This window comes from Elaeis guineensis, chromosome 11, assembly GCF_000442705.2.
Source record: "Elaeis guineensis isolate ETL-2024a chromosome 11, EG11, whole genome shotgun sequence".
NCBI lineage: Eukaryota > Viridiplantae > Streptophyta > Magnoliopsida > Arecales > Arecaceae > Elaeis > Elaeis guineensis.
The window spans coordinates 109,762,699-109,789,763 of record NC_026003.2 but is presented as its reverse complement, the minus strand read 5'-3'; the positions used below and the strand labels follow the sequence as shown (position 1 = coordinate 109,789,763).

Genomic DNA, 27,065 nt, shown 5'->3' with positions numbered 1-27,065 from the left:
CTGTTTTTCACTCAAATTTGTCTTATAAAACATGCATTATTTCCTCACGGGATCAACAACTCTTCACATAATCCTTGCTTCGAATCATTACAAGTATCTTAGTCAACAAAAAAAAAAAAAAAATCATTACAAGTATCTTGATGCGGAGTAAATACACATAAAATTACAGTTAATGGAATCAAATATCTTTAGTGAGAAAAAAAAAATCAAACATTGCACATGTTAAAATCATTCAAAAATTAGGGGGAGGCATTGGGTGGTTCAATGACAATCCAACCTGAGCCCAATCTACAACTGGGCCAAGCTTGGACAGTTTCGAGCACAAACTGAGTTGGGTTAAAAATCCCGAACCGGCACAAATTCGGGGGGTTAAAAATCCCGAACCGGCACAAATTCAGGTTAGGTTTGAACTGGAAAATTGGACGAGCTGAACCAAATCTAATCCAAGCCTCAATAAATATATAATATACATATATTAGACTCATCTCAATTTATCAACATGTTACTAATGTTTCTTTACTATCTAAAATTAGAATTCACATTATATTTACACATTACTTCCTTATTTCATTGTATTTTACTTTTAGATATTATTTATCTGACATAGGAGCATTCGCAGATGACTTGCCTAAATTGATCCAACAAACCTGACCCAATGCATCCTGACATAAACCAACGCAGACTAACTCAACTCAAACCGACCTGATTTTGATTTCGATCCGAAAAAATTAAGATCAGGTCACGTTTGGCTTCGGGTGATCCCAACCTGCCCAATTTCCAGCCCTTCCACAGTTCAGCTAGTCTCCTACACCTGAAATCATATGGTTCATTGCTAGTGCCAGACACCAGCATCTTCAAAGATGAATAAATGATCACAAAAGGAAAAGAGAGGAGGCAAAAAGGGGAAAAGAAAGTAACAAAGATAACATATTGAATACATATTAAAGGGGTGGGTTTTCTGGAAAAAAGATGCATGCTAATATTTCATGTTACAAGGTGTAACCAATTGCTTCCCAGCCATCCCTCATATATCTACAATTATCAGCCAAAAAGACACTCGCAAAGGGCTGGAATGGGAGAAAAATCAGTATCGCATGATACAAGTCTCTTTGTTGCTGACGATGGTTGAGCTTGCAAAATTGTAGCTTCCAACTGATAATGTAAAACCAATAGTTTTGCATACGGGCAGCTCCCAACTAGTTCATGAGGTCATCGGATGTGTGTTCTGCCAAGAGATCGGGCTCCAATATCACTGTCAGCATGCTGTCGACAAAACTATAGTCAGCAAAAAAGAGCCAACCTTCTGCATTTTATGAGGTGAAAAAAATGGTGATGTTATGCAAGTAAAAGGGAGCAACAAAATAAAATATTTATTTTGTGTTTTTGATAATAAATATTTATATAGATCAACAGGACAATCGAAATCACTACTGGAAAGAGATTGAGAATGCTCGAAAGTTGAAACAAATGTTTATCTCAGTTTACAAGAATTGGTCCGATGTTCCGCACCCTATTGAGGTATTTCTGAATGGAGTGTTAACACACTTCCCAAATCTCATCCCCAGACAGAAGTGGGATGAGATCTGGTTCAAAGGGGTTGAGGGTGCGCTTCAGGGGTGAAATTGCATTTTACCCTCCTGTAAAACCAGATTTGATAATGGTTTTTGACTATTTGAGAATATGACTAAATTAATAAATCACTTCCTGGAGAAAAAGAAGACTTTCTATTAAAAAAAAAAAAGAGAAAACCAATAAAGACATCAAAATTCAAATGATGAGAAATCTCTTTTTTCCTTTGAGAAAAGTCAAATAGGAGATATCTGAGTAATGAATGCCATGGATTTTATTTATTTCAGAAAACCAATTACCTGAAATTTAAGAGAAGGAAACACATTCCAAAACCTGAGTGTTTCATCACCAGCTCCTGTAACAATCGTCTGTAAAAGGAAGGAGAATGTTAAGCAGATAAATAAAGGCTGCCAGAGGATGAAGCTGTACAGTCTGCAAAGTTAATAGAGAGAACAAAAGGGATTTACCTGACCATCCGGAGAGATGGCTAGATACAATACTCTGGATGTATGGCCAGTTAGTGTTGCAAGCTGTAAAATGAAATAGAGTATGCTCTAGTAGAATGAAAACATTCATAATTCTGTTCAATTTCAGAATGCATAGGAAAATGTACCTTTGACATTGTCGGGTATCGCCAAACAATTATTTGGTTTTGAGAGTATCCATGGGTGCTCACAAGTTCATTAACATTCTTTGACCAAACAAGATTGCAGACCTGCACAAAGGATGACAGAAGCATGTAAGTTTCTCTTTCATTTTTAAGAATATCAATTCTGTATTTAGTGATGAAAATGCATTTTCATGTAAACTTTTTTTTAAAAAAAAATTGCATGAGACTGTAACAATAGTTTCCGTAATCCCCACTTTGTTTTTCCTAGTTGATGCCTGAGATTTATCTAAGCATCATCTACTAAACGATAGGAACAAGTATACATTTTTCAGTAATACATAGAAGGTAAACAAGCAGATATCTGAAAATGAATGTTCTCATATAGCAGACTATGAGACAAATGAAGATGAATGCGAGTTACTAACACAAACAACAACAAACTCTGTTCCTTGATAACATCACCCAAAATAGCATCGTTGAATTTGCTAAATTTTACCATTTATTGTTTATCTAAGTACAGTTCCCATCCCAAATTTTAATTTGTCTAAATGAAAGGAACCATAAATGTATTCGCAGCAAAAGAACAAGAAAGAGTTTCACAATTAGGCGATATCTTTTGCTTTGGCCTCTGTCTTGTAATCTGTGCCTGATCATGCCCCTTTTATCACTATGTCCTTTTCCCCTTTTTGTCCAGACACTCTAATTTGTATGATGGTTGCTCCTGATATCATACACATGCACGCACACAAACCACCACCACCACCAAAAATAAATAAATTTAACATTAAAATTAAAAAAAAATGTGCAGAAAAGACGCGGAAATCATCAACGATTAGTTGGCACACAAATCATCCACAAGTTAAGCCTAAAATTTTTGCTGCCTAAAACTCTAAAAAGGAGGAAGTTATACCGTTAAACCAGCAAATCATCCATAACACCATAAAGAATTCCACAAGGAAATCATAATCCCAGACAACATTATTAAGTTACACAAGCTTGATCGACAGCTTAAACACCTAAGGGTAGAATTTGTGTAAAAAGCCATTGGACTTGGTAACTGCCTCCCATTGGTACAACCACCATGGCATAAAACATAAACTAGTTGTTTTACCATACCAACCTTCCAAAAGCATGAAAGGCAAGAATCATCATCTGCTCAAACATACATTAATATGCACCAATCCAATCATCATTATATGTCAACCACCATCCACCTAATCTGCACACTCAAAGGTACACTAGCAGAGTCCACCATGGGAAATGCAGATAATGTACATAGTCCATCAGGCTGAAAATCTAACCTCCACATGAAGTTGGTCTTCAACTTGCCATGCAACCATTTCTAGAATCACATCTTTTTTTTGGAAGCATCTTGAGGGTATCCAAGAAGTATCCAGAGCATCTTTTAAAATTTGACAAATAGGACACTTAGCATATGTATAGCACATGAAGTCTAGAAGTATCTGACAAGCATAGGTAATTTGATACATATCCAACATGGCACGTTATTCTAAGTACCTTGCTTCTTATACCTCTATCCATCATATTCTCCCACATGAATAGTTATATTTTATTCATCAATAGCCAACATTGATTCCCTCAAAAAAGACTGAACATAGATGGAGGTCTAGTTGGTTTAGGAGTTTGACTGAGAGAAAAAGTCCCAAACAAGGGCCTTTACTATTCCAACTTTCGTTCAATATCCTAAGAACCAATGATGACCTTCCTAATAATAGGATATCCTTGACAAACAAATCATCATACGCTTAAATATATGACTAGACTACAAGAGGTGGGGGTTTCAACTCTTTAATCATGTATTTCACATGAATAACTTGGAACAATATAATTTTGTGCTTGAAGACAACCTGATTTCCCAGTCATAAAATCCTTGGGATTTACTCTAACCCCTACAGGCCCCAACATTATAGGATGAATAACCTCTTAGCACATCATAAGACTGCAATGTTTCAGGTGCAAGTTCCAAAGGATCACATACCATTACATCAACATTTTTAAAATACCTGCGGAGCACAAAAATGAAGACATGAGATGGTTGACCATGCTCTGAATGACCAACTTCACCTACATTGTCACATTCAATGTTAGCATGCCATTCACCCCTCAACAAAGTTTCAAACAACAGCTAAAAGAAACTAAATTTTGAGTACCTTCTCGACATCAACCTTGAAAGGGAACCGTCAAGAAACATCTCAAGCTGAAAGATATAAATTTTAATAGTGGGAAATTCACATACAACCAAGTCATCTCTATCAACTTGAAAAGGGGTAACCTCAATAATTAGTACCCTTCTAGTGAAGCCCTTTTCTCTTCTCATGTTTATTCTATCCCCTAGAGATACCCATCAAAAACTTTAGATCAGTTTTTCTGGTGTTATGATGCAAATTTTGTGTCATAAACAGTATTGGTAATAGATAAAAATATTCCCTAAGGCAAATCAGTTCATGTCCAATTATTATACTTGATCCAGTCACCAAATAATCACATAGTTTTTCGTAATTTTTCATAAATGGAGAAGATGCTTTTTCAAGTAATCTTGACTTTTTTTATATGAATTATAACTGGTTTGGGATCAGGATGCAAAAGTATTGACTCAATTATGTTGATTTTATTCATGTGCTTCTACAGTTAAATGCATCAACTTCTTAATCATTTTAACAAATGATAATATATTTATTAAATTCCCAAACAGTTGGAAAGTTTTTTTTTTTTTCGAGCTTGTGTGAATGCTAAAGTGCATCAACTATTGAGAAATTCATCTTAAAGGCAGAAATAGAAGATACATGTGAGGGTAGATGGACATAGAATAAAATGGCAGTAATGTTCAAAAACAAGTTGGTTTCATGCAAAATTCTTTATCAGATGATCAGGATAATTATGCATTTTGTAAATAATGAAAAATTAAAGAGGGAGGAGGGCATAATCCTGGCAAAAGAATACAAGTGATAATTTGGGGGGGTTTAAAGTAGACGTGCACCAAAAGTTCTCCATCACTGTAGACACATGAGTGAGACAGTAAAAACACTAAGAATCATTTGTTGGGTGGTGAAGCCTAATCCACCCAACCATTGCACATAAACAAGACCCAAAGAGGCCCAAGAATGAAATTCACAGCACGAATGCAGCCCACGGCCCGGTGGTCTGCAGCAGGGCCCAGCACAGCAGCCCAGGTGCAAGCCCAGCGCACATGCGCGAGCGCACTGCAGGCGGCCCACTGCGTGCGGCCTCTTCACATGGTCCACACGCGAGGCATGGACCAACAGGCGTTTCCCCCTCAGTTTCACGCGGTCTACCACAGTCCATGCATGATTGAGCGCGATCCGACGGTCATCAGAGCTCCCGGTGAAGATCAAATAGTATAGAGCTATTCCAAAGAGATCAAAAATGTTTGGGCATGATCAGATGCGTGATCCAACGGTCAAAATTCATCCAGAGGCTTGATCGGACGGCAGAGGAGCTTTTGGAGTCCTGATTCAACTGTCTCCAATCTGGGCTCTATTTGCGGCCTTTAAGAAGGCCTGTGGGCAGCAGAGAGCAGTAGACGGTGGTGTTCAGAGGCTGAGAGAGCTCAGGTGGCAAACAGCAACCCTATTTTTCCAAGAGAGAAAGAAAAGAGAGGGAGAGAGATGAAAAGAGGGCTTGGGTCTTTTTGTGTGCTATCCTAGGGTACTTTCAACTGTGAGGAGAATTTCTAAGAGAAATTTCTTCTTCCTGTTGGGGCTGTTTTGCATCCAAAAGAGAGAGAAAAAGAGAGGTTCTTCTTTGTTCTCATCTCTTGTAAACTTTTTATTTTATTCTCATAGTGAAAAATATTATTCTATGCGGCCATGGACATAGGAGCAAGAGACTCCGAACCACGTAAACCTCTTGTATTTCATGCTTGTGTGTTTTATTTTTTCAGATTTTCCTTCCCTTCTCCTGCAACTTCTGTAATCCGCTGTGTATCGCTACCTAACAACTAGTATCAGAGCACCAGGCTTGAGCGAAAGAGTGGGAGTGATGGCAGGAGACGAAGAAAAGGTCAAGATCGACAAATTCAATGGAAAAGACTTCGATTTTTGGAAGATGCGGATTGAGAATTATTTGTATCAGAAGAGGCTTCATCTATCCCTTGGAGAAAGAACCCAGAAGACATGTCACAAGCTGATTGGGATTTATTGGACTGCCAATCTCTAGAAAGCATCTGTTTGACGTTGGCTAGGAACGTCGCGTTCAATATCCTGAAAGAAAAAACGACTGTTGATCTGATGAAGGCTCTATCCAATATGTATGAGAAGCCTTCGGCCTCTAACAAGGTATATCTTATGCATTATCTATTCAATCTGATTACTAGTCAATTAAGCTTAGTTGATATTAGTTTTGAGGATGAAGTTCGTGCGTTAATTTTACTATCTTCTTTGCCCGAGAGTTGGGGTGCGACCATGATAGCTATGAGTAGTTCGTGTGGCTCTAATAAACTGAAGTTTGAAGAGATCCGAAATCTGATTCTCAACAAAAATATTAGAAGGAAAGAATCCAAAGGAAACTCTGGCTCTACCTTGGTTACTCAAGAAGGTAGAGGAAGAACTATACAATGCAATAAAGGCCGTGGGAGGAGTCCAAACAGAGAAGCCAATCAAGACCGAAAGGTGATGGCTATTGGCACTACGGCAAAAGAGGACACATCAAGAAGAACTGCTAGGCAAGAAAGGAAAACAAAGAACAGAATAAAGAATCCGTCAATGCAGCAACAGAGACAACTGCTGATGCCCTAGTCCTTAGCATGGATAGTCCGATGGAGTCATGGACCCTAGACTCCGGAGCTTCATTTCATTCCATCTCACAGAAAGAGTCGTGGGAAAATGTATCCTAAAGCCAATCATCTAGATTGTAGATGATTGTGCTCCATACAAGTACATGAATTATAAAATGATAAATGTTATCTAGTAGATTCATCATAAGGAATACATCTTCCAAAATAGAACTCATATGTTATGATGAAATCCTTAGAGCTACTTTTAAAACAATAAAGAGGATTTATCGTGTAGTTCTTAAATCCTACTCGCGACCAAATGATACAATTATTACAAAGACAATAATTGTATCGAGTGTAGGTCGTTGTATGCCATATTTGTTGGTTGTCCTCTTAATCAAGGCATGCGGTGACACGGGTATGGCATACGGGTGATATGTAAGAGTACATTTCACTGAGCGTAACCACTTCTGAAATACTCTGCTGTCAAGAGTTGCTCTGATGGGATATGAGTATGTGTCCTTCTAACCTGAGACTGCCTTGGTGATTTGAAAACAACTCACTGTGCTTTGATGCTGGACTATCCGAATTTTTAATTTGATGACGGAAGATTTCTGGGTACAGTCAAGTACTTATGAAGTCTGAGTGCGAATCAAGATGGGATTGATCGCTTCAAGTAAAATTGGAGATGATGCATCACTGTGTTTCAATTCAGCAAAATTTTGATCAAATTAGTCCTAGTGAGGAGTCACAGAATTTTTAAGATTGAGACACAATATGGACCACTCATCTTGGGTTGACAGTTGAATCCTTAGTCATCCTTAAGCATCAAGTGTCAAAGGGATGAATTATACGATAACTATATCCAGATAGATTCTAAAGTGTTGCTGGATATACATTCGGTCTATCCGGACGTCGGATCCCATTGCTAGATGGTTACATCGATTAGTACAGAAATTGTTCTTGTGCTACCGGCTTAGGTTTGAACCTATGGGTCACATACATAGAAGTACATGTCTGATCAAATGGCTGGTCGACGATTATAAATCGTTGAAGGATTTAATTATCAATTTGATTGATGATTAATCCTATGCAAAGATTGTAATAACTTATTTACTAATGGTTGATAAATTAAAAGAATAATTAATTAACAATATAATTGTTAATTGGCTCAATTTGATTGAGCAATAGGGATTGGATCAGATCTAATTGAATTAGATTCAATTAGATTAGTTTTGGATTGATTGGATGCATCCCTATTTGATAATAGAACTTGCTCCAATTGATCTCAGAGATGCAAATCAAATTCTAAATTGAATATGATTCAATTAGTTTTATATAGGCTTGGATTGGATTAAACCCTATTGGATAATAGACTTGATTGGATCAAGTCCTATTATCAAATTCCTTCCCTGATATCAATCGAGAAATAATCTCTGGATCAATAGGATTTTAATCTAACTAATTCCCAATTGGATTGGAGCCTAATTGGTTTCATAATTGGGCTAGGACCCAATTAGTTAGTTTGTTATAACTAATTCCTAAATTAGTTAGGATTTGATCCAAAGGTTAGTTAGAGTTGGAACAAGATCTTGAGTCCTATTTGGAATAAGACTTAACCAACTTGAAACCCTCCATGTGATATAAAATCTCCACACCTCCTCCCTTTTTACCGAGAAATCCCACGTCCCACTATGCGTTGCGCCCCCTCGCTTCTCTTGCGTGAAAAAGGAGGCATCCCTCCTTCTCCATGTTGCCCAAAAACAAAGAGGGGCATCCAAGAGTTGGACGCCCCAATATCCACACGCCAAGCCCCTTCTCTATAACTCTTTGAAAGAGATTTTTCAGAGGCTTTGTTGCTGGTTCTTAGGCATCAAAGAGAGGCTCTTCTACTGGTTTTACAGCAGAAAATTAGAGAAGAAAATTCTTCCCAACCAAAGAAAAGAAGGAAGAAGATGGGTCTTCTTTCTTGTGCGCAGCCTTGAAAGAGTTCTTCTTCCAGATTTTTTCTCTATTTTTCTCCAAGATGAAAATCAGATTGGATCTGATTTTTAACATGAAGATTTAGAAAAAAAATATCAAAAAAATCTGGTTGGACGTTTGGAGCTTCCTAGATTCTAGATCAAGAAGAAAAAAGGAGAAGAAGAGAGAACGGTTCTTCTCTTGGGTCTCTCTTTTAGATTTTTCTAGAGCTCAAAAATCTATATGATTTTCAACATGAGAAATCAGATTAGATTTGATTTTAATCATGAAAAATCAGAGAAGAAAAGTTCTCAAAGACGTGAAAGGAAGACAGAAAGGTTCTCTCTTGTGCGTAGGAGAATTGAGAAGAAATGATTCTTCTCATGATCTCTATTGTAGAGATCTGATGCGTGGATCCAGAAAAAAAAAGAGAGGATCTCCTTATTCTTCATCTTCGTGATTCCTCTTAAATTAGTCAAAGCATGATGTCTTCGTGAGCTAGCACTTCCGGAGAGATCGATCGGTACAAAGACTTCGTGTGGATACTCGTAGAGGCCGGACGCGTGTGCGGCTGCCAAGCATCATGAAGAATCAAGTACCACAAATTTCGGATGCGGCGATCTACTACCCACTCTTAGGTATGAGGTTTTGATATCAATTAATATTCAGATATGATCTAAATATTAATTAGATATGATCTAATTACACAGATATAATCTATACTTGTCGAATTTTTTATTTCAGTTTTGGATACATGCATATTAGTTCATGTCATAGATCCTATATGGTGATTTTAGATTTGATCTATGCATGCATTGTAGATTAAATTGTTTAATCTATGTATGTTCCGCTGCAAAATTTTAAACATGCATGCACAAAACCCACCATGCTTCCCTGCGAATAGTATCAGAGCGAAGGTTCATTATGACATGAACATATATGCATGTAGAGTTGAAATCTAGATTTAGCAATGTATGAGATGTGTTATGATCTGATTTTAGATATGATCTAATGTAAAATCAGATCTAATATAATTTAGATTTGATCTAAATTTTTACATATATCATATATGAATTAGATTAGATGTTCTGAGTAACAAAGTACTTGGATTAGGTAATCACCAAGCCGTCCGGTCATAAGAGCAAGTAGGGTTACATGACCCTCTCTTCCCATTCAATGGAATGCTCTTCATGATGTGTAGGGATGCCACTGTGAGGTCCCATGAAAAGAAAGTGAAAAGAGAAAACTTACTTTTCTGCAAAATCCTAGATGTTGAAACCCTAGAATTTGTTGTATGTGATACAAAGCATGAATTGTATGAAAAGTAAAACATCTAATCTATATGATTAAAATTATTTTAATCATGAAAATAAAATTTGGAATCATAAAATATTTAGATATGATCTAAAGTTTGTTATGATTGATTTTGCTTCAGTTTATGCGAAAATTTTCAAATCTGAAACTGTGATACCTATTGGCATGCCAACTGAGCTGACTAGTTTTGAACTGAGTCAACCCAGTCTCCTATTTTTATTGATTCAGTGTTGACTGACCCGACCTAATTGTCTCAAACCAAACAGTAATGGTTATTGTTCATGATCAGTTAGTCGATCAAGTATCAGACTTAGTCGACCCACTGAAGTGAGCCAACTCAGTTCAGGAGTGAGCCGATCTAGTTTTCAGACCAGAAAAATTTTGCATAAAATTGATATAAAATTATTTTACAAAATTGAAATAGTTTCAATTAATAACCTTAACCCATGTTGATGCTATACTTAATTGAGAATTAAGAAATGTATTTTAGATCTAGAATTATGATTAAAGATCTAATGACATTGCATAAAACATGAGGCATGGGATAGCTCAAATCATGTCCTTTTAATTGGGTTAGACCTAAGATTAGAATCAAAGACTTAATGGACTAAAATGAATAGATGATCTAATCTAACCAATAGTTGATCTAGATTAGATCAAAGATACTCCAGATCAAAAACAATAGTTGTAATTGATCGAATCCATATCTTTGATTAAACCAAATGGACCTTGATTGAGGCTCAATGATTGAGCCCGAGTCATTAGATTGATTAGATCACTAAATGACTCGAGTTGATCCATGTTGTTAAGGTTAACCAGTATGACTGATTTAGATGCCCTGGATCGACTTGTCGGTTGGACCGACTTGTCTCTAGTCCTTCTCATGACTTGATGAAATCAGTGAGAGGATTTACGATATATCGATTAGACCAGCTAGTCTCTAATCCTTTACATGACTTGATGGATTTATGACTTATGGGTCGACTGATATCTTTTAAAAGATTTAATCAAATCCTCTAAATTATTAGGTCCATAAAATGAGTTAGTTATGGGGATAACTAGATCATAACCCCCCGTTAAAGTGAATGATAATGGATCCATTATTTCAAATTGACATTGCAGGCCCCATCCGTCTGGTGTTCTCTGTGAATGATGGAATTATCATTCATCATATGATGACTCTGTTGAACTATCTGATGAATGGTTGGGTTGACCGAGCCATCCTCAGATCTGATCATTCTTTGGCTAGAATCACTGAGTAGGTTCATGTTAATGGTTAGACCTAATCGGAACTTTCAGTAGAGGCCCATCACCTACTGAAATAAAATCTGGGACGAAATTATATACTAGAAGTTGTTTGGAGAAACAATTGGTTGAGAACCTATCCATGGATGCATATGGGTTGACCGAGCCATCCTCGGACTTATATGCAGTCTGTGTGGATTCTAGTACCCGCTAAGAAATTAAGGTAATTCCTCCAATTGGAGATAGAGGCTATCAATTCATATAAAAAAGTGGGAAAACCTTTATCCAAATCTTTAGGCTTAAAATAGTTTATATACTAATAGGTCAATTATTCTCTTTTCAGAAATGGCTAAAAAATTGTCGCTCTGTTTGCTGTTAGACAGTGAAAATATTATCAAACCTAACTTTGATAGTCAGTATCAGAAGTTGAGTATAATTTTTGAGCTAATTGATCAAGAAGTCTCAGGCTAACCCAAACAGGCTTAAAAGAGAAATCAGCAAATGGTTGCTGGTCAAAATAGTTATATGATAACTCCTTGAAATTTTTCTATTGGTAATACTACTATCTGGGTATAGGATACCGACAGTACAAATCATATTTGCAAATAGTTGCAAAAGACTTCAGAATAGTAGAAGATTTGAAAATGGCAAAAGATTCCTGAATGTAAGACATAGAAGTCTGTTCCAATCTTAACATTAGGAATCGTCGAGCTTTTTTTCAATTATGAAGATGTCATTTAAGTGATTGTCATTATTGTCCAATCTTATTGATGGTGTCAATAAGAATGATTATTGTGATATACCGCAATAATGTGTGGACATTGAAAATGACATAAACTCAGTGCCATAGTCTGTTAGTATAAAGTACACTTCTAACTAGCATCCTAGATTAGATAATATCACTAAAGCCTGCCTTTGGCATTGTTGACTTAGTCACTTTTTATTGGAAAAGGTGAATAAGCTAGCCATGTTCTGAGTTTGGTACATATTGATGTATTTACACTCATGAACATGAGTGCCAGAAGAGGACTTACTACTTCATTAAAATCTCTGACAACCTATCTTGACATGGATGCGTCTTGCTTATGAAGCACAAATTTGAATTGGTTGAAATGTTCAAATGATTCCATAATGAGGTAGAAAAATAAACTACAAAGAGTATTAAAATTTATCGATTTGACTAATGAAGTGAATACTTTACAGTAAGTTTTGACATATCTTGAAGAGAATTAGATTCTTTAAATGGACCTCTCTTGGGACATCATTTTTTTTAAAGGATGTCTGAAAGGAGGAATTGAACTTTGTTAGATATGATTCGATCCACTGTGGAGTTTGCTGGTCTGTCTGAGGTTATGTTTTAGAGATTACTTGATATATGCTTAAGAACGTTCCGAGCAAATCAATTACCAAAACTCCATATGAGATATGGACCGGGTTAATTCGATGCTCTTATTTAGAATTTGGGGTATCGAACTTATGTAAAATATTCACAAACCGACTAGCTTGGATTTTGATCTGATAAATATTATATTAGAGATATTTCTTCTACCTTCTTGATGGACATGAGATGTTCATGAAGCTTAAGGCATTTTTTTGAAAAAAAAAATTTTTGATGAAAGAACAGATGCCGTTAAGAGCAAGCGTGATAAAGCTTGATAGATAGAGGAACCGACTCTGACACAAACCAACAAAACTAGAGTTGATTAGATCAATTTCAGAGCCCGATGTAAAGGCATCCTTGAGTAGATATGGTAGAGTATCATATCAGCCGAACAGATACTTCGGTTTCTAGATTCGAGATGGGAATTTGATCTCCCATACGGATGCTATACAGAGATCTAACTTTGAGAAGTGGCTTGGAGCCATTAAATCTGAAATGAAGTCCATGAAGATTGACGATGTATGGACATTCGTTGATTCACCTGAAAGAGTAAAACTCATAGGATGTAAGTGGATTTTAAAATAGATAAGAGGCGCAAACAGAAAGGTGTAGACCTATTAATTCTGTTCGCTTGTCAAAGAATTTCATCAAAGTTATAGTGTTGACTATGACAAGATGGTTTCCTTATGGCAATCCTCAAGTCTATTCGGATTGAATCAAGCTTCTCAGAATTGGAACATATGTTTTGAACATATGGCTTTATTGAGAATGAAGCAGAATCTTGTATGTACAAATGGACTAATAATTCTATAAAAATATTCTGTGTTGTTTGAATGAAATTCTCTTAATCGAGAATGACATCCCTACATTACAGGGAATAGAAGCTTGGTTGTCATCTCTATTCTCCATAAAGGTTTGGAAGGTTATTAGAACCATCCTTAAGTATTTATGAAATACTAAGGACCAATGGCTCGTTTATAGAGAGTCTAACTTAAAACCTGTGAAATATTAATTTCAGTTTCTAGTCAGATAGAAATGACAAAGTTATGTCAGGTTATGTTTTTATCCTAGGAGGAGCGACATGTTGAAAAGGTTCCACGCAATAGTCAGTAGCCAATTTTATTTGCGATACGGAGTTCTTTACAACATTTGATGCTGGTACAGAAGTTGTTTGGTTATGGAAGTTCATCAACGAGCATGGAGAGGCACCTTCCATTGATCATCCAATCTTTTTGTATCGACAGCAGTACTAGAACCATAGCTCAAGTTGAAGAATTGATGTTCCATCTAAGAACCAAACACTTTCTGCATTACAATTAACTTGTTCGATAAGATCGAAATAAAATCAACCTTAGGAAGATCGACTGAAAGGAGAACTTGACCGACCCATTGACTAGAGCAATTGGATCTAAAGAGTTCAATGATCTAAAATGGAAGATAGATATTTGATACCGATCTGATTGGCTTTAGTCTAAGTGAAAGTTGTTGGAAAATATGTCCTAAAGTCAATCACCTAGGTTGTAGATGATTGTGCTCCATACAAGTATATGAATTATAAAATGATAAATGTTACATGACAAATTCATCATAAGGAATACATCTTTAAAAATAAAACTCATATGTTATGATGAAGTCCTTAGAGCTACTTCCAAAATGATAAAAAAGATTTATCGTGTAGTTCTTAAATCCTGCTCACGACCAAATAATACAATTGTTACAAGAACAATAATTATATCGAATGTAGGTCATTGTATGTCATATTAGTTGGTTGTCCTCTTAACCAAAGCGTGTGGTGACACAAGTATGACATACGGATGATATGTAGGAGCATATTTCACTGAGCGTGACCACTTCCGGAGCATTCTGCTGTCAAGGATTGCTCTGATAGGATATAAGTATATATGTCCCTCTGACCTGAGACTGCTTCGGTGACTTGCAAGCAACTCACTGTGCTTTGGTGCCGGACTACTCGAATTTCTAATTCGATTACGGAAGGTTTCTGGATACAGTCAAATACTTGTGAAGTATGAGTGTGAGTCAAGATGGGATTGACCGCTCCAAGTAAAATTGGAGATGATGCATCACTGTGTTTCAATTAGCAAAACTTTGACCAAAATAGTCCTAGTGAGGAGTCACAGGATTTTTAAGGTTGAGACATAATGTGGACTACCCATCTTGGGTTGACAGTTTAACCCTTAATCGTCCTTGAGCATCAAGTGTCAAAGAGATGACTTATATGGTAACTATATCCACATGGGTTCTAGAGTGTTGCTGGACATACATTCGACCTATCCGGACGTCGGGTCTCATTGCTAGATGGTTACATCGATTAGTACAGAAATTGTTCTTGTGCTACCAGCTTAAGGTTTAAACCTATGGGCTCACACACATAGAAGTACCTGTCTGATCAAATGGCTAATCGATGATTATGAATCATTGAAGAGTTTAATTATCAATTTGATTGATGATTAATCCTATGCAAAGTTTGCAATAAATTATTTACTAATGGTTGATAAATTAAAGGAACAATTAATTAACCATATGATTGTTAATTGATCCAATTTGATTGAGCAATGGGGATTAGATCAAATCTAATTGAATTAGATTCAATTAGATTGATTTTGGATTGATTGGATGCATCTCTATTTGATAATAGAACTTGTTCAATTGATCTCAGAGATACAAATCAAATTCTAAATTGAATATGATTCAATTAGTTTTATATAGGTTTGGATTGGATCAGACCCTATTGGATAATAGGCTTGATTGGATCAAGCCATATTATCAAATTCCTTCCCTGATATCAATCAAAAAACAATCCTTGGATCAATGGGATTTTAATCTAACTAATTTTCAATTGGATTGGAGCCTAATTGGTCTCATAATTGGGCTAGGACTAATTAGTTAGTTTGTTATAACTAATTCCTAAATTGGTTAGGATTGGGTCCAAGGGTTAGTTAGAGTTTGAACAAGATCTTGAGTCTATTTAGAATAGGACTTAACCAACTTGAAACCCCCCATGTGATATAAAATCTCCAGCCTCCTCCCTTTTATTGAGAAATCCCACGCCCCACTATGCGTTGCACCCCCTCTCTTCTCTTGCGTGAAAAAGGAGGCGTCCCTCCCTTCTCCATGTCGCCCAAAAACAAGAAGGGGGCGTCCTCTTGGACGCCCCAACATCCCCACGCCAAGCCCCTTCTCCATGTCTCTTTGGAAGAGATTTTTCAGATGCTTTGTTGCTGGTTCTTAGTCATCTAAGAGAAGCTCCTCTGCTGGTTTTACAATAGAAAATTGGAGAAGAAAAATTCTTTCCAACCAGAGAAAGAGAAGGAAGAAGATGGATCTTTTTTCTTATGCGCAGCCTTGAAGAAGTTCTTCCAGATTTTTTTTTCTATTTTTCTTCAAAATGAAAATCAGATTGGATCTGATTTTTAACATGAGGATTTAAAGAAGAAATACCAGAAAAATCTTGTTGGACGTTTGGGGCTTCCTAAAGTTCTAGATCAAAAAGAAAAAAAGAGAAGAACGGTTCTTCTCTTGGATCTCTCTTTTAGATTTTTTTAAGGCTCAGAAATCCATATTTTCAGTATGAGAAATTAGATTAGATCTGATTTTCATCATGAAAAATCAGAGAAGAAAAGTTCTTCTCAAAGGCGTGAAAGGAAGAGAGAATTCTCTCTTGTGCATGGGAAAATTGAGAAGAAAGGTTCTTCTCATGATCTCTATTTAGAGATCTGATGCGTGAATTCAGAAAAAAAAAAAGAGGATCTCCTTATTCTTCATCTTCGTGATTCCTCTTAGATCAGCCAAAGTATGATGTCTTCGCGAGCTAGCACTCCCGAAGAGATCGATCAGTACAAGAACTTCGTGTGGATAACCGTAGAGGTCGGACACGTGTGCGGTTGCCAAGCATCATGAAGAACTAAGTACCACGGATTTCGGATGCGGTGATCTATTACCCACGCTCAGTATGAGGTTTTGATCTCAATTAATATTTAGATGTGATCTAAATATTAATTAGATATAATCTAATTACACATAGATATGATCTACAGTTGCCGAATTTTAGATTTCAGTTTTGGATACATGTATATTAGTTCATGTCATAAATCCTGTATGGCGATTTTAGATTTGATCTATGCATGCATTGTAGATTAAATTATTTAATCTATGTATGTTCTGCTGTAAAATTTTAAAAATACATACACAAAACCCACCATGCTTCCTTGCAAGAGTATGATGAATTACACTGTCGGAGATTTTGAAAAGATTTATCTTACTAATGATGAGCCATTAAATATATGGGGAAAGATGATGTGCACATAAAGATGCCGAACCAATTGGTATGGAAGCTCAAGAATGTCAGACATGTCCAGGTTTGAAGAAAAATTTGATTTCAGTTGGGCAGTTGGATGTGAGGGGTACATTACGATTTTTGTTGGTGGCTCTTGAAAGATCACCAAAGATGCTATGGTGATAGCACGAGGAAGCAAGATGGGTACCCTCTACATGACAAGTAATATCAGGGATTCAGTGGCACTGGCACTGGCAAACTCAGAGTTGTAGCATTGCAGACTGGATCACATGAACAAGAAAGGAAAGTAAATACTGTTGAAAAAGGCAAGCTGACAAGTCTAAAGTCACTTGATGTTGATCTCTGCGAGGATTGTATTTTTGGAAAGCAAAAGAAGGTCAGTTTCTCCAAGATTGGCAGAATACCAAAGGCAAGAAAGTTGGAGCTTGTATACATTGACGTGTAGGGTCCCTCTCCGATCACATCCCTTGGAGGCTCACGATATTATGTGACATTCATTGACGATTCCACCAGAAAGGTATGGATTTATTTTCTGAAGAATAAATCTGACATATTTGCTACTTTCAGAAATTGGAAGAGTTAGGAAAAAAGTCTGATGAAAAATCAAGTGCCTGAGATCAAACAATGGAGGGAATATGACAACACCGAGTTCAAGGAGTTCTATGCAGCAAATAGAATCAAGATGAAGAAAACCATCCTGAGCATGCCACAATAGAACGGATAGCTGAGCGTATGAACTGAACCTTGAACGGAGAGCCAGGAGCATGAGGCTTCATGCTGGTTTGCCCCAAATGTTTTGGGCTGAGGCAGTTAGCACTGCTACCTACCTGTTAAATAGAGGTCTAGGACTGGAAGTGGGCTCGGGCCGACCCAAGGCCCATCGAGCTGGGCTAGCTTCGGACTCAACCCAAAACCATTCAGGTCGGGCTCGGGCCAAAAAATAGGACCCATTTTGCTTTCGGCTGGGCTCGAATAGACCTTTAGCCCGGCCTGGGCCCCCCAACCCGAAGTTCAGTCCATTTATTTTTATGAGTCGGCCCAAGCTCGGTTCCATGCCACCCTTCCCGAACGCCTGTTTCTGTTTAATAGTTCCAACTTAGCCCCCCTGATCGTGGACTGTGGTCCTTGTTCATCCACCAGCCATCGCATCTTCATCTTCTCTGGCGGCACTGAGGCCCTCTACCTCGACCATTGTGCCCCCTCGACTCCTTCAAGGCCTTCTTCGAGCTCCCACCAGAGACCCTACCGCTGGGGACGAGGTCGTCGCGACCATCGCCCTCGTCAATGCTTTCCTCCCCATCGATCAGCAGTATAAGGACCAGGCTGAGGAGGCCCCTGAGGAGAAAATCAATGATAACAAGGGTAAGATGGAAAATTTAAAAGGCAAGTCTTTATTCTTTTTTTTCTTTTCATTTCTTTCTCTTTTTTGGAAATCTATTGGAAAAAAGCACCTGATGGGAAGGCCGATGCCGGAGACAATGGGGAGGAAGGCGACGGCGACAGTGACGGCGATGGCAGTAACCGACGGGAGGTGGCAGCGAGGAAAGCAAGGATTTCTTTCTTTTTTTCAGAGATCGATGGGAAGGAAAGTACTTGAGGGAGATCCAATAGGGAAGCGGATGCCAGTGACGATGGGGAGAAAGCCATGGCAGAGATCGACAGGAGATGGTAGCAAGGAGAGGGGGAAGAGGCGGTGTCCACAGAGGCTCAGAAGGTTCCAGACGGCTTTGAAAGCGTTTGAAGCAAAAAAAAAAAGGGATGGTGTCTGTCAAAATAGGTTAGGCTTAGGATTTCTTTTTTTATTTTTTAAGGGATGTGTGGATTGTGGGCTGGCCCAATCAGATTCGAGCCAAGCTTGGGCCTGGGCTTGGGTCAAGCTCAGGCTGGATCTTTTAGAAAATTTCGGCCTAAGCCCGACCCGAAGCCCGAAAAAAATTTCAGACCGGGCTCGGATGGGGTGTAACCTGGCCCGACCCGGCCCACTTTCAGCCCTACAGAGATCCTTCAATTCTTATTGATAACAAGCTACCAGAAAAAAAGTGGACAGAAAAGTCAATAAATTTATCTCACCTGAAGGTCTTCAGCTATGTCTCTTATGCGCTCGTCAATGCTAAAAGGAGAGACAAGCTCGATGCGAAATCAAAGAAGTGCTTCTTCATTGGGTATGGCACTGATGAATTCGGCTACAAATTCTGAAGCAAGCAGGACAGAAAAATTATCAAAAGTAAAGACATGATCTTCAATGAAAGAAGCCTCTACAAGGACAGAGATGTTCCTGATAGTGCAGGAGAAGCAGTCAAGGAGAATGAACAGGTCGAGTTGGAAGCTATCATAGAGAATGACATTGCCAAGAGAGCTAAAGAAGATCCTAAACCAAAGCCAGAGACACCTCAGCTAAGGAGATCCATGAGAATCTCAAAACCACCAAAAAGATACTCACCTTCTCTTCATTATCTATTGTTGATAGATGACAGTGAACCCGAATGCTACAAGAAAGCTGTGCAGAGCAAAGATTCGGTCCAGTAGGAGCTAGCCATGAAGGACAAGATGCAGTCTTGAAGAAGAATCAGACTTAGAAGCTCAGTATACTACCGAAAAGAAAGAAGGCTTTACACAATAAGTGGGTTTACAAAATCAAGGAAGAGCATGATGGTAGCAAAAGGTACAAAACTAGGTTAGTTGTTAAAGGCTTCCAATGGAAAGAAAGTATCGACTACACTGAAATTTTTTCTCCTATTGTTAAGCTCTCTACTATTAGAGTGATTCTAAGTATAGTAGTACTTAGAACAGTTAGATGTTGCTACTGCTTTTCTGCATGGTGAAATAAAAGAGGACATATATATACACACACAATAGTCTATTGATTTTGTAGTTCCTGGTAAAGAAAATCTTGTGTGTAAGCTCAAGAAGAGCTTGCATGATTTGAAACAGATCCCTAGATTATGGTATAAGAAATTTGATAGATTCATGACTAACAATGATTTTGCAAGATGTTGGAGGATCATTGATGTTATTACAAAATACTCGATGACAGCTTTATTATTTTACTCTTGTATGTTGATGACATGCTAATAGCCGGACCGAACATGCGAGAAATTGAAAGATGAAAAAAAAGCTATCAAGAGAGTTGCAATGAAGAATATGGGCGCAGCAAAATAGATACTTGAGTTGAGAATTGAAAAATTGAAAGAGACAGAGTGACAAGCACACCAAAGCTGATTCAAGATAGCTACATCAAAAAGATGTTGGACAGATTCAACATGATAGATGCAAAACCTGTGAAGACATCTTTGGCCAGTTATTTCAAGCTTTCAAAGAAACAGTCACCCAAGGAGATGATGAGCTGAAGAAATGGCAAGAGTTCCTTATGCTTCAATGGTTGGCAGCTTGATGTATGCGATGGTTTGCACAAGATCGACATTGCACATGCAGTGGAAGCTAAGCAGTTACATCGCTAATCCAGATAAGCAACATTGGAAAGCTGTCGAGTAGATCCTCAGATATTTGAAAGCTACCAAAGACGTCGGCTTATGCTACAGGAGCAGTCAAACACTACAGAGATTCGTGGATGTAGACTTAGGTGGTGATGCCGACACCAGGAGAAGCACGATTGGGCATATTTTTACCATTGGCGAGACAGCAGTCAGCTGGGTTTCACAGCTGCAAAAGATCGTGACTCTTTCTATCATCGAAGCAGAATATATTGCTATCACCTAAGCAGCAAGGAGATGATTTTGCTGTAGAATTTACTAAATGACTGGATATTAAGCAGAGTTGCAGTGTACTATTCAGTGACAGTTAGAGTGCTATTCATCTTATGAAGAATCTCATGTTCCATGCGAGAGCAAAGCACATACAGTTGAGATATCACTTTATCAGAATATTGCTTGAAGATGGAAGTCTGTCACTGGAAAAGATTCAGGACTCAAAGAATTCAACCGACTCAAAGAATTCAACCGATATGTTGACTAAAATAGTCACTGTAGAGAAATTGGGGCTATGTATGGCCTCAATTGGCCTCCGAAGCTAGTTGAATGAAGGCGTCGCACAACATACTAACTTATCTTATGGAAGTTTGTTTTTTATGTTTCAGGTGATTGCATATTTGGATGTCTTCGTCTCCAAGTGGAAGAGTTGTTGGGTGGTAGAGCCTAATCCACCCAATCGTTGGACATAAACAAAACCCAAAGAAGCTCAAGAATGAAGTCCACAGCAGGAATGTAGCCCACGACATGGTGGTCTGCAGCAGGGCTCGGCCCAGCAGCCCAGGTGCAAGCCCAACACGCGGGCGTCTCCAAGTGGAAGAGTTATTGGGTGATGGAGCTAATCCACCCAATCGTTGGACATAAACAAGGCCCAAAGAAGCCCAAGAATGAAGTCCACAGCAGGAATGCAGCCCACGATCCAGTGGTCTGCAGCAGGGCTGGCCCAATAGCCCAGTCGCAAGCCCAGCACAGCGTGCGAGTGCACACGGCCCGCGGCACGCGAGAGGCCCACTGCACGCGAGGCCTCTTCACGTGGTCCACGCATAAGGCATGACCAACAAGCATTTTTCCCTCGATTTCTCACGGTCTACCACGGTCCACATGTGATTGAGCACGATCCGACGGTCATCCGAGCTCTCGATGAAGATCGGATGGTACAAAGCTATTACAGAGAGATCAGAAGTGTTTGAGTGTGATTAGATGCACGATCCAATGGCCAGAATTTGTCCAAAGACTTGATCGGACGACAGAAGAGCTTTTAGAGTCCTAATTCAACTATCTCCGATCTGGGCTCTATTTAAGGCCTTTAAGAAGGCCTGTGGGCAGTAGAGAGCAGTAGACGGTGGTGTTCAGAGGCCGAGAGAGTTCAGGTGGCAAACAGCAACCCTATTTTTCCAAGAGAGAAAAAAGAGAGGGAGAGAGATAAAAAGAGGGCTTGGGTCTTCTTGTTTGCTATCCTAGGGTACTTCCAGGTGTGAGGAGAATTTCTAGGAGGGATTTCTTCTTCCTATTGGGGGTGTTTTGCATCTAAAAGAGAAAGAAAAAAAAAGGTTCTTTTTTGTTCTCATCTCTTGTAAACTTCCTGTTTTATTCTCATAGTGAAAAATATTATTCTGTGCGGCCATGAACGTAGGAGCAAGAGACTCTGAACCATGTAAACCTCTTGTGTTTCGTGCTTGTGTGTTTTATTTTTTCAGATTTTCCTTCTCTTCTCCTACGACTTCTGTAATCCGCTGCGTATCGCTACCTAACATCATTTGTTTTTAGAGTGGAAAGTTTACAACCATGATGGGTCAAAACTAAGAATTAAATCTTCTGGGGAAAAATTGCTCACAAGGGAGTAATGACAAGCAGTCCTTAATATTATTCTGCTGAGTTATTTAATGATGGTGCTTCTGCATTTTTGCCAGAATTGCTAATATTTAGTGCATGCAACATTGTCAATGTTGTTGCAAACATTGACATGATCCTATTGAGACGTGAATAACAGTTAATGCTAAATCACGATACGGAAAGAATATGCTTGGTAACAAAGGTACCGATATCATCTAAAAATCATAAATATAGAATGCAAATCTGCTAGGAATATAGATGAAAAGGGAGATTCAAGTGACAAAGATGACCATGAGAGATCTCACACCGCAAGAGATCTCACATAGACTTCATAGCTGTATTATCATCAAGAATCTCATGTGAAGAACTTAAAAATATACAAACCTATTTAAAGTGCCATAGGTAAAGTAGATATTTGCTTTCAGATGACTGTAATTCTGAATGCAACAAACAAATAAAGTGGAGTTTACAAGCAAGGTAAGGCCAAATATTAACATGAGTTAAACAAGCTAATAAATATAAACGGCTTGGGAGCATTACTTGCATCACAAGAATGAGAATTATGAAGGTGACCATTGGAAGTAGAGGTGAGGAGGGAGGTTGGATATAGTCTAAACATGCATACTAGATGAATCCTGAAGTTGAAATGGGAAAAAACTATATAATGAAGAATAGATTATTAATGGTTTCTAATGTGCAATGAAGACCAATGTCTTCAGATTTAAGTGGAAGCATCATAAAAAAGGGAGAGATAAGTAACAACTTAATCAAAATGCATGCTTCAACAAGGGATGATACCATGTTAGGAACACCATGTACAAGTTTCAATAGCCAAGCCTTTGATATGAAAGCATTGCTTATATGTACCATTAATCTTCACTTACACTACTTTGTAAGATTCAGCTGTTCAATTCCTGCCTTGCTGCCGATGATATACTGTTCAACATTAATTTATAACTACCCAGTGAAAGTTACTTGAATCAACATTACAATGATATCATAAATTTATATAGATGAAGTACTATGGTTATGGTATTTCAGCACTTTGTTCATATAACTAGAATAGATTGCCATATATTATATGATTAGCAAGCTACCTGACTTCCAGTGTCCATACAGCTCAAGTAAGAGTTAGTTGTTGTATTCCAAAATCGAATGCATTGGTCTGCAGTTCCTCCACCAGATGCAAGAAGTCCATATAGATGTGGTGACCAAGCAATAGCTTTTACAGCTGCCACATGCTCAGAACACCTGAGTACAGGTTGTGTTGAATGTTGATTCCAGACAAAAAGCTGATCATGGATGCAAAATGACATAGAGTCACAAATAGAACTAGATGCAAATAATTTATCAAAATAGATATTTCCATGAATGAACACACTTTACTCATCCTCAGCATAAGCACAAAGAAATGCAACTTACTCTATTATCATTTCCACCAGATGCAAGTTCACGGTTATCATAAGACCACTTCAAGCCACAAACCTACATAAGGAACAGTGTTGAATAACATAAAATATTTAAATCTCATATTAAAAATATTAATTATTGGACAGAGTAGTAGCTGGACATTAACAAAAAGCAAGGACTACTTTGATTACTAAATAAATGATCTCATAAAGAATATAGAGAATATCAAGAGACAGGATCATAGGAAGGAACAGAAAGAAAACTATCCAAGACTTGTTAGGAATATCTTACCTCTGATTTGTGCCCTGTGAGCTTGCTAACAAAATCTTCTTGAGCACGCATATCATGCTGAAGAATCATCTTGTCGCGACTGCCTGAAGATAACAGGGATGAACTCCATGCTAAAGCTCCAACTCGCAGGCGATGGCCCTCCGTTGTCCTTATCCTTTGACAGCGAGATGCATCCCATATCTACACCACATAGAGCGCAAAGTCATTATATAAATTTCAGAGACATCTGACATATCCACCTTAACTGACCTGTGACACCAGGAATTCATAGGCCAAAAAGGATTGGTAGATGAATTTGTACGTCACGTAAAACTCTGATATTGAGGACATAATGTAGCAGATGGTATTAAAGTTCATTTAAATATAAGCACATATTTGAGAGCTCTTATAAGCAGGGTCATACAGCATAGCCAATCATTACTTGACTCTAGTCAAGCAAGATACCTTTTTTAGCATTGATACAACCGAGAGAGAGAGAGAGAGAGAGAGAAGAGAGAAGAGAGAGAGAGAGAGAGAGAGCTCCATTCCGAGATACACACAAAAAGATAACAATTAATAATTTATCTAGCAATGAAGAAGGGAAGCACGTATATATTGCAATGAGAAGGCAACTTTATTACCTCTCTGAAACACATATTGTGCAAATTAATAAGACATCATTGGCAAATCTATCAGATCATGCTATGTAACTGCCGTACTGTAATTTGCAAGCTCACATTCATTCACAAGATTTCTTCTCACATCACACCATAAAATAGAGCAGAGAACTGATTTTTGTTCAAATTAATAAGACATCATTGGCAAATCTATCAGAATCATGCTACATAACTGCTGTAATGTAATTTGCAAGCTCACATTCATTCACAAGATTTCTTCTCACATCACGCCATAAATTAAAGTAGAGAACTCACATGCACTTTCCCTTGTTTTGTCCCAACAGCCAAGTGGGTGCCTCGTTGTGCCCAGCCCACAGAGCAGACGCTGTCATCTACGCCCAAGTCACAGAGTTGGGTAACCTGCCATCAGAACCATATTGCAGAAAGCTATTAAGAATTAAGAATTGCAGACTATCAATAGTTTTTTGAAAAAAAAAAAAGAAAAAAAAATTGCTGATCTCAGACCAAACCTTCGACAAAATCTCACCTTGCTGCTGCAGGCATTCCAAAGATAGACGCAATTGCCCAAACCCACAGCCAGAACATTCTGCGAAGACCAATCCACGAGATTTAGGTAGAAATCATCCTGTAGTGCCGGTGCATCCAGTACCTAAACCCAACAACCAACACAACAGGCCATAAAAATTCATTCTTTCTGAACGAAAAGGAAAATTAGTAACAATCCGCCACAGGAGGAGGGGGAGGGGGGATTCACTTGTACGGAGATCTCGGGACCTTCCTCAGCGTCTTGGGCGGGCTTGGCACGACCCCAGGAAGGGCATCCTCAAACCCATCCGAAAGCGAGTACCGGGGCACCTCCGCCTTGAACCGAAAAATATTCCTGCTAGGGGTCGAAAACGTCGAGGAAGACGAAGACGGCGAAGATGACGACGAGGAGCTCCGCCCTTCCCGGGGCGAAGAGTGGTCGGGAGTGGCCGGGGGCGCGACGCAATGATCCGGCCCGAAGAGCACAGTCCTAAGGAGGGCGGAGTAGGCGCCGGATCCGTCCTCACGGCTGCCGCCGCCGGAGGAAGGGGGGCCAGGATTGGGCGGCGGCGGGGAGGAGAGGTCGAAGAGGGCGAAGTTGGAACCGGTGCGGCTGGGGATGAAGCGGTCGCTGTAGATCGTGCGATACGAGGATGACACGGAGAGGGCGCGAGGGGGGGTCTCGAGGAGGACGGAATGCCGCGGGGCGGAGGACGGGGTTTGGGGCTTGGAGTGCGATAGGGGGCTTTCGATGGGAGGAGGGGAGGAGAAGGGAAAGGCGGAGGAGGAGTCCATGGGGTAGTGCCCCTGTTTTCTTTCTGGTTCTTCCACCGTTGGGTCAGGGTAGTAAGGAGAAATAATTTGAAGCGGTTTGTCGTTTGTGATCCCAAAAGAGGGAGCCGTGGAGCTCCGGCGTTGTTACCCGCCCCCGCGCTCGCTCGCTCTCTCTCTCTCTCATCGCTCCGAAGACGGGAATGGTTGTTGATCCGGTGCTGGAAAATGTGTCAGAGGATCACAGGGCAGCAAGCGGGAGGAGAAATTATTGCAGGGACCCGGTCCAAGTGGCCTAGCCCAACTCGCGGAGCATATGCGGGGTAGATGACGCGTGATCGAAGGAGTTCTCGGATAGATTTAGTTGATCACCGTATGCCGTAAACAAAGCTAATAAAAAAATATCACATCAATATTTTAAATTATAAAAAATATCAGATCAGTATTTGAAATTAAAAAAATTCTACGATTATCCCTGCGTTGAGATGGTCAAGCAGCTATAAGTTGTGATGGATAAAAATTTATAGATCAAAATATTTGTTGGATATAAAATAATCCTAATCGAAGCTCGTAAGAGATCAATTTTTTAATGACGCTTCTGGTTTTCAATCTTATGCAGTATCTTTCTGAATTTCTCCGACCGTTCGAGCTTCCATAATACCATCCGGACTCCTCCAGCAGTCGACCTTCCATGGTGTCCTCCAGACTCCTCCAACGGATGAGCTTCCACGGTGTCCTCCAGACTCCTCCAACGGACGAGCTTCCACAATACCATCCGGACTCCTTCAGTAGTCGACCTTCTACGGTATCCTCCGGACTCCTCCAACGGACGAGCTCCTATCGTACCCTCCGAACTTCTCCAATAATGAGCTCCTTCAGTCGTCTATCGGACTGCTCCAAATGCTCTCTGGACTTCACTGTCAGTCGATTTTCTACAGTGATCGACTACTCTCCGAATCTTTTTCAGACTTCCTCCTGTCACGA

The 27,065-nt window shown here is 39.0% G+C and overlaps 1 protein-coding gene across 2 annotated transcripts; it reads right to left on the bottom strand.

Moving 5' to 3' along the window:
- Nucleotides 1-900: 900 nt before the first annotated feature.
- LOC105054226 (B-type cell cycle switch protein ccs52A) lies at nt 901-26,358 on the bottom strand. Of its 2 annotated transcripts, XM_073245651.1 has the most exons (11): nt 25,541-26,358; nt 25,312-25,436; nt 25,080-25,184; nt 24,169-24,348; nt 23,890-23,952; nt 23,565-23,759; nt 2,183-2,284; nt 2,037-2,099; nt 1,869-1,937; nt 1,510-1,637; nt 901-1,263 (listed from the first exon to the last, which is right to left on the bottom strand). In XM_073245651.1, exons 1-10 carry the CDS (start codon nt 26,103-26,105, stop codon nt 1,611-1,613), a joined length of 1,494 nt encoding a protein of 497 aa, XP_073101752.1. In that variant the 5' UTR covers nt 26,106-26,358; the 3' UTR covers nt 901-1,263; nt 1,510-1,610. The 2 variants fall into 2 exon arrangements, with proteins under 2 accessions (XP_073101752.1, XP_073101751.1); XM_073245650.1 differs by lacking the exon at nt 1,510-1,637 and having other exon boundaries at nt 25,541-26,356.
- Between the last annotated feature and the right edge of the window lie 707 nt (nt 26,359-27,065).